Raw genomic sequence first — 9,022 nt, 5'->3', positions numbered from 1 at the left:
TTTCACTTTTATAGACAACTCGACCTATTGAAATGAAGGTGAAGGCTATAATATTAGCCCCCCCCTAAGCTCATGTACCCGGGTCATGTACTAAACCGGGGTACTAAAACTTTCAAGAGTTCACCGATGTGTAATATCCGTCTTACACTATACGTCACACCGCACACATGAACACCTCACAGCCGGCGATTTACCGACTTAATTGATTGGAATATTGTTCCACATTTTACCCAAATTCAATATTTGTTTAAATAAAAATAGGATCCTTTTCATTACATAACATGCGTTAGATTATTTAATTCAAGTAGTATTTTATGAGGTTTGGGGGAAAGAATTTCAAACTATGACAGAACTACTTCTTTACCCGCGGAGGAATTTTTAATGAGGACTCCCAATTTACAGGAAATCCTAGGTGACGTCACTGTGTGCGCCGGCCGGCTTGCTATCGACCTTTTCTGATTCTCATTCTCTCACGCAGACACAGAAACCATGGCAGGATCAAAAGAATTTTGGGTCTCTTTTTCAAAAGATCTTGCAGCCGGTGGTATTGCCGCTGCTATTTCTAAAACATGTGTAGCACCTATTGAAAGAGTAAAGTTGCTATTACAGGTAAGAGTTGTACGATTCATGTAGGTTTTCATGTCAAAAAACGACGTTACAAGTTGGTAATTTATCAGTCATGTCAGTGCTGTCTGGAATCCATTTTACACACGTGAACTGCTGCACGACTGACACACGTGGTACATGACACTGCGATCACTTCCGATTGTGTTAACCCATGATTTTGTAGATCGTAGGAAACACATTAAATCGGCTACATTAAGACGGAATTTCTAAAGAATTTTAAGCAGTTATTAATTTGATTACTACTTCGATCGAAAGTCTCATTCTAGGCGGGTTCTGATTACGTAATTTCACTCCCGCCGGCTGGATCATTGGATCGATCGGGGGTTCCCTTTTGTACACGAGCAATCGTTCAAAAGTGTTTGATAATAAGAAAAAAATGTACTTGGGATTTTGTAGTGTTTGGTTGTGTGTGAAGTTCATTCGTATTGAAATTGTCACAGGAAATATTAAATTTAAGGCAAGAAAGAAAGCACATTCACTAATTTAGTGATTGTTTAAGTGTTATTAGTCCATTTCATTCAATCGAAACTAAATTTCAGGGAAATTGTAAATTTGTTCTCACTCTAGAAATGCTTAATTGATTTATCCAGACAGGTGATTATTGATTAAAATCGAGTTTAGGCAGAAATCAAGGTCATGAAGGTCTGACTTTTTTATTTCCTTGATGGCGTATGACTATGGGCACATGGGCATGATTGATACTGTGTGAAAAAAATATTTGGTACATGGGTATGAAAATAATCCAAATGGAAAAGGTACATGTACCCACCTGCTTTGTTTCAGATGGACATTCATTGACATTGTGAAAGGACCTCATTGTAGTACAAGCCAATACAATAAAAAAAATTCCACATAGCCCCCGAATGAAAAGTATTTAATTATCTTTCTTTGTAATCACTCAAAAAACATTTTGTGTGAATTTTACATCCGAACTAGAGGCTATTCAATTTATATGGGCCTTTTTATTTTGAAATATACATGTAAAGTCTATGGGGGGGGGGGTGACGATTAGAAATGGATGGCAATATTGAAAACACTCATTTTGGGCCATTTTGGACACTAAAATGACAATAAAAAAAGAATAGCACTTAGTTTGAATGTAAAATTCACACACAATGCTACCTGAGTGAGTACACACATGGCCATGCGTTTTGAGTTGGGCCGGTAATGTGTTACATGTTTTTGCGAGATGAAAATTGCATGTTGTTTCGTTCAGATATGCATATCTTTCACATATTATACAAACATATATAAAGGTATACATTTTCTTGCTGCAAATGAACCAAGGAATCCAAAAATGCCCTTTAAAATGGCACAGGGTGTAACACTAAGGAGTTATGAAACTGAAAATACCAAATATTTTAGGGAAAAAATGTAAAATTTGACAAATTAAAAAAAAAGTTGGCTTCACCCCACATATTTAAAAGTTCCATATTTGAATTCCTCTCAGTCAGAGCTTTAAATACATATATAACATCATGGGGTTCAATAAAATTAAAATGATTTTGCGCCAGCCTCTTTCAAGGCATATTTTCCCATTGACTTCCAATGTGTAACCCAAACGGAAAATAAAAATGCAAAATTACTTCTCAAAGCAAATTAAATTACCTGGAATATGATTGTATGGTGTTATAGTATGCAGTTTACAGTGAATTGTAAAAATGTGGAAAAAGAAATGGACCTCTAGCATCATATGACCCCTGGGGGTCACTTTTATTAAATTTGCTCCTCCTGATCCTCCTCCCCCTGATCCTCCTCCACCCCGCACATTATGCTAATTAGATGCAAATTATTCAAATGTTAATCACTTTTTACAACTTGTTAAAGGTTTGCTGTATTGGTCTCATCACAAGCTTTAATTTGACACCAAATTTAACTACATAGGCTGCATATTAACTGAGAAAATTAAAAAGATGAACTCTAAAATGTGGCGCGCATGTAACATCTCCACCTATTTACTGGTCCAACTCAAAACGCATGGCCACATATAATTAAATACATTTCATTCGGGGGCTATAGTAAAAACAAAAAGTGTCCTATACCTTAAAATGGTTATGGAACAAAGGTGATATACCGGTAGCGGGTAGTGCTATTTCAGTAGGCTATTTGTATTTGTGATATATATTATTTTCTAATTCAAATTGAAAGTCCATGCTCTCCTGATCATGTGATTACAAGACATAATCGGACATTCGGTTACAAAAATTTGGCCTGTCAAAATTGCGCGAAACCAAGAGGTTGGCAACAATTTTCTTTATTTTTGGCATGCTGCATGCAGTTTTGCTAGGTAATTTTCTCATTTATTATGCATGAATTTATATGCAAAGTTTTCAGATACAATTAGATGGTACTGAAAGTGACTTGGTACATGGTCATGGTTAGTACAGTAGTAGTAGGGGAGATTGGGGTTAGTTGAAACATTTTTCACAAAATCATCTTTTTAACGCAAACCGATTACTTTCAAGAAACACTAACCATATCAGTATAAACATATACATACATGCTACAAATACAGCCTTAAACTTTATTGGACCTGCTTATGATTATTCATATAATCCAATTTGAAAATTCGAAAAAAAGTGTTTCAACTAACCCCACCCCTGGGGTAAGTTGAAACATAGGGTGGTTTTAGTTGAAACACGGCTTGTAAAAATTTCAAAATAATTATTATTGTGTTGTTAGGGTTATACTTCCCCTTGAAGGCACCCTTTAACATACAATCAGTGTGAAAAAATGAATAAATAAATATGTGGGAGTGCGGGTCAATACTTTGGACACAAGGTGATGAGTGTCACCATGGACCAAAATATGAGAAGCCTAAAATATTATAAAATGTACTTTCAGTGTGCACTTTTTGCTTGTATTATTGCTTTTAAAACCATATTAAAGCAATATTGAAGAAATGGTAAACATGTTACAAATTTTTAAAAAGTCAAATTTTTAACCATATTTTTCTATGCGATTTTCACGTGTCAACTAACCCCACCTCAAAAGTTTCAACTAACCCCGATGCCTATTTTTACATTTCAAAGTTCATTACACAAAATAAGAAATACAATAAAACTTTTATTTAACATTATTCTGGGACTTACTACTAGTGCTTATGATACTCAAAAAATAATCCCCCGAATCTTCAAACAACATGGAGATAACGCATCTTTTCTGAGGGGTATAAAAATTAGTCAGTAAGTCAAAAAACAAATATTCCTTTCCCAAGCCAACACTGGTGGGGCATAAGTGCTGTTGCTAATTTGGTGGATGACCCTTACTATAAATACCTATTACTAGGTGCCAGTATTTTACCAAATTAATTTTTGTGTCAGAAAAAATACAATGTTTCAACTTACCCCGCGTTCCAACTAACCCCAATCTCCCCTACACATGAAATACAACAAACATGTGGTTGCGTTAATTAGGGCCCTAAATCAACTTTTCTAATTGGTGACCCAAATTATGCAAATTGAAATTTGCCAAACGCAGCCATAATTTTGTAGCATCTTGTGCATACTACGGTTTACTACCAGTACCCATCCCATGTATCATGGCAGCCTCACTTGCCTCAGTACCATACACGCATAGCTCTTTTACTTTTAGGCGTCTCTAAAAACTTTGCATAATTCATGGATAATTAGAAAATTATCTGGCAATTTAGCAAGGTCTATAAATGTGCATGTGCCCGATCACTCGTCTGAAGTTACAGTAAAAAATATATTTGTGAGGTGGTAAAAATCAACATTCCCCATACTTTATTAAGACCAGGCTTCCCGTTAGTGTGCGTCATTGCGTCCAGACGCGTATTTTACAAATTTGGACGCAAATTCACATGGCTAATCATTATAGTAATCAAGTATTTTATGTCCATGTGGACGAGACAAAACTTCAAATTTAATCATTAATTGATGATAAAAATAAGACATTTTTATTCTTTTATATTTTTAAGATAATAAAAGCCCCAAAATTTTGACCCACCTGCTTACATAGCGACTGGAGATGGAATATCATGGCAAAAATGCACTTTTATTTTATTTTAACAATCAACATTTGATGAAGTGTAGACCCGGGGTACGGGTACATGTGTTAGCAATAAGGGGCTGCCGTTCTGACCATGAAATTCCGTGGCGTTTCCCAGTATGATTGATTGTGAATTTCAGATGGACGCACAAAAATCTGTCTGGACGCAAGTTTTTTCAACCTTGTCAGCAAACTTGCGTCACACATGACGCACATTTTTAAATCCTTAACGGGAACCCTGATTAAGACATATGCCTCAACCGTACGATCCTCCACCTCTGACTTCATATCGTTTGAATTGCAATATCTCAAGAAGTAAATTAAGTGTGAAGTTCTTTCTTTCCACAATTTGAGCTAGAAGCAACAAAATAAGACCAAAACTAGTTCAGTAATCAGTACCCCTCTCCATTCTTGAGATCTAGGTAGGACAAACGTCCTGAACTACATGAACAAAATGCATAAGGCAGCAATAATTTTTATTTTTTAATGTTAACCATGCATGACAAATAGGTGCCTTATATGGTATGGGCCGTATGGCCATTGACCATCAATTTCAACGTCACGGAGGCTCCCCTAAACAGCTTCGGAATAATTTTAAATTTGGCATGGGGGTGGGGGGTATATTTTGACCAATGGGCAATGGCATGTTTTGAGACTACATGTACATTGTAGGGACAAGAAATTTGTGTGACTTGAGGGGCATGAGATGCACCCTAGGGGGAGGGGCTATTGAACTGTGCCTTCATGGATAAATAGGCAATTTGGATTAAATTATGGCTGTTATTAAAACAAAGATTTTTTAAATGTGGGTCCCAGTAGTGACTTAACACTTTTTCCCCAAACAGAGTCCTGGTAGAAAAGCTCTTGGATATAGAAACAAGCCCTTTAAAAATGACATGCTTTATATGATTTCCCTCCATCTCATTGCATTTTAGGTACAACATGTCTCCAAGCAGCTGACACCAGACCAACATTACAAAGGTATCGTAGACTGTTTTGTCCGCGTCACAAAGGAGCAAGGGTTCTTCTCACTATGGCGTGGCAACTTGGCCAATGTCATCAGGTATTTCCCGACTCAGGCCCTCAACTTTGCTTTCAAGGATAAATACAAGCGCATGTTCATTGGTGGCGTCGACAAGAAGACACAGTTCTGGAGATTCTTTGCTGGTAACCTGGCCTCTGGTGGCGCTGCCGGTGCAACCTCACTCTGCTTTGTATACCCACTTGATTTTGCCCGTACCCGTCTAGCTGCTGATGTAGGAAAGGGCGCAGGGCAAAGAGAGTTCACTGGCCTTGTCAACTGTTTGACCAAGGTCTTCAAGTCTGATGGACCCTTGGGTCTTTACAGAGGTTTCGTCGTGTCTGTTCAAGGTAAGTTGAGCAAAGATAAAGTAAATTTTTTAGTACTTCTGTGGTCCGGGTACGTGCTGGCGATCACGTAGAAGTGGCGAGGTTTCCTCCCCTTCTATGTGCCAACCGGCTTGTTGTCAAGACTGTTGATCAGCCAATCAGCGTGATTATTTATCACTTATAAATGTGTTTACGCTCATGTACGCTCGGCGCACAGCACAGACCACTGAAGTAATAAAAAAGCACTGTAGCAGCCTCATTTCTTCTGACACAGTTCATTGACCGCAACCATATCTCAGTTTGTTCTCAAGTTGTGCAGTTTTGAACTTGTCAAACTTGCTCTGTTGTCCTGAAAACAATGAATTTGGCTAAATCGAATTAGGTGTATTGTTGTCATTACAAATATGCCAACAAATCTGGTTTGAAAAAAGTTATTTAAAAGATTGTACATAATCGTATGACTTCAAATAGTTATCCCAGGAATTGAGCTGCGGCCTCTTGCAATTACATTTTGTGGCAGGGAGACCAACTCGTTGATGCCATTGGAACTTCTCATGCAAGCTGGCAAGGCTTGTATTTATAGCTTTGTAAACATAATGACCCTCGGGTTACGGTAGCCCGTTCAGTGAATGCAGGCTTGGGTAGGACATTATAATCTAGGGATTGCAACACAAAAAAAAAAACATTTCGGTTTCAGAGGGTCATCGAAAATATCTACATCAAAAAGCGCAATTTTTGGCGCAAATAAATGTGATCAAGCAAATGTCTGATCCGTTATTTAACACTGACATTATGATTGTCATGTTCTCTGAGAGTTGTGTTCAAACTAATGATTTTGTTCCTTTTTATCCCAATCCTTTTCATGTCCTGCAGGTATCATCATCTACCGTGCAGCCTATTTCGGTTTCTACGATACCGCTAAAGGCATGCTCCCACAGCAATACCAGCGCAACATCTTGATCTCTTGGATGATTAGCAGACGGTAACTCACAGGCTCTGGTATCTTGTCCTATCCATTTGATACCGTCCGAAGGCGTATGATGATGCAGAGTGGTCTGAAAGGAAAGGAAATCCAGTACAAAAACACACTGCACTGCTGGAGAAAGATTGCAGCAGCGGAAGGGCCCAGAGCTTTCTTCAAGGGCGCTTTCTCAAATATCTTGCGTGGCACAGGTGGTGCCCTTGTCCTGGTTCTCTATGATGAATTGAAGAAGTTCCTTTTTTAATGACCACAAGTTATAAAATAGCAAGAAAAGGAAAGAATTAGGCATCATATCTAGTATATTTGACACTTTTCCAGGCAATTTCCATCCTATGTATCATTGGTAGCTCATTCAACATGAACTTTGAACTGTTCGAACCCATATAAATAGACCTTTGGATTTAGTCTGTTAAGGGCTGAGTGTAACAAAATTACATATTTCTGGTTCCGGTTTCAACCGAGGTAGTTAGTCATTTGAAGAACTATTTTATTTTGCAAAAGTATTACTGTCTGACTTCATATAATATGCGATAAGCTTACATCGTTTGGCCGGAACCAAAATATATATTTTGCAGCCTTAATGGAGACACTGTAGATTGAGCCATGATGCTCAGTTGTTTCTGCAATGAGTGATTTTAGAGTATTGGGATTTGTGAAACTGCAATTTTTTGTAGTAAGAGGCTGTATATGTTGATTTCCGTGTATCCAGTTATTAAATTCCTCACCCCATGCTAGCATTCATTGTTGAGTGCAATTGTGTACTTTCAGCCACATCAAAGTATTATGGAAAATAAAAAGAAATTGGACAACTGTTTTCATGTAAAACATGAAATGCCAGATCCAATTATTACAAATTTGAGACGGTTTAAGGTCTATCTTTGAAGAGATTACAAATTTCTTCTGGAGCCAATAAGTATCTCAACTTGTTGTTGTTGAGAGCAGCCCAACTGCATGGTTTTGATGTGGCTGCACACAAGTAACCCAACCAAATTAAATGCATTTTCCCATCGATGTAATATTGGAATGAACACAGTACGGTAAGCACCCTTCTATAATGAGTACTGTAGCAGCAATAGTAGCTTCACAATTGCCTGGAACTCTGTCTAAATAAGTGTCGAGTGCACTTGGGAGAGATTATCTGTCGGGGGTCGGGGAGAAGAAAATCATATCATGGTTGCCAAAAATCATAGAATGTACACTTATTTTAATTGAAAGTAGGATGTGTGACTATACATATTCCGTCATGAAATGAAAACTCGTAGTTGTTACTCATGTTTGGGATGTGCAAAGATTTGGTGGCCTGTTTGTAGTTAACAATTTCAACCCAGATTAAATAGGTATATAAACAGTTGTGCATCCTTTGTGAAATATACAATATTAGCAAGGTAGGCAATTGCGTTTTTCAGTTTTTAATCAAGTAAACTGGAAAGGCGTAATTGCCAAGTGTCATGGGTTTTGTGTCTGCATTACAAGAATCAAGAGTAAATTTTGTGATATGATGTGACTTTTATCAAGTTGTACATGTAATTTAATGGCTTGTTCCACATATAAAACATAAGATTATGCAATCATGCCAAGTACATGGTCGTCAACCGTGTTCAACAAACTTACCAGTATTGTTTTATTTATATTGGCAATAATTTACAAATAGGTATACATTCATTCATAATGACTCAATTCGGCTTGATTTTGTTGATGAAGATCTCAGTCATAGGCCTATTTAAACAATTTCAGAACTCTATCATGTGTCCCATGTGCATACAGGTCATTATGTGGTGCCTGTTAATGTACTATTACACCTGAAATAGGTTTTCAAATATATACACAAGATGAATTTTAACCCAATTGATGTGAAACCTGTGTTAGCATTCATCTTGTTTACTTATTATTCCATATGTAAAAATATTCCCTTATAATAGGTGCAAATGCAATAAAATTGTGTGTTTTTGACATCTTCTGGCCAATCATACATTATTCCCAGTCTTAAAATTGTGTGTAGTGATGAAGTGGGTTTTTTGTTGTTGTTTAACTTATTATGATTTCAGCTTGGAT

General features: G+C 37.2%; 1 protein-coding gene across 1 annotated transcript; it reads left to right on the top strand.

Moving 5' to 3' along the window:
• Positions 1-444: 444 nt before the first annotated feature.
• On the top strand, positions 445-7,443 carry LOC140146592 (ADP,ATP carrier protein-like). The gene is given in 3 exon segments (XM_072168460.1): positions 445-609; positions 5,574-6,009; positions 6,862-7,443. Coding segments are annotated over 3 exon segments (909 nt in total). The 5' UTR covers positions 445-489; the 3' UTR covers positions 7,215-7,443.
• Positions 7,444-9,022: the final 1,579 nt, after the last annotated feature.

Source organism: Amphiura filiformis, chromosome 2 (genome assembly GCF_039555335.1).
Source record: "Amphiura filiformis chromosome 2, Afil_fr2py, whole genome shotgun sequence".
In the NCBI taxonomy this organism is placed as follows: domain Eukaryota; kingdom Metazoa; phylum Echinodermata; class Ophiuroidea; order Amphilepidida; family Amphiuridae; genus Amphiura; species Amphiura filiformis.
Note: the sequence above shows the minus strand (reverse complement) of the source record. Positions and strands in the feature narration are given on the sequence as shown.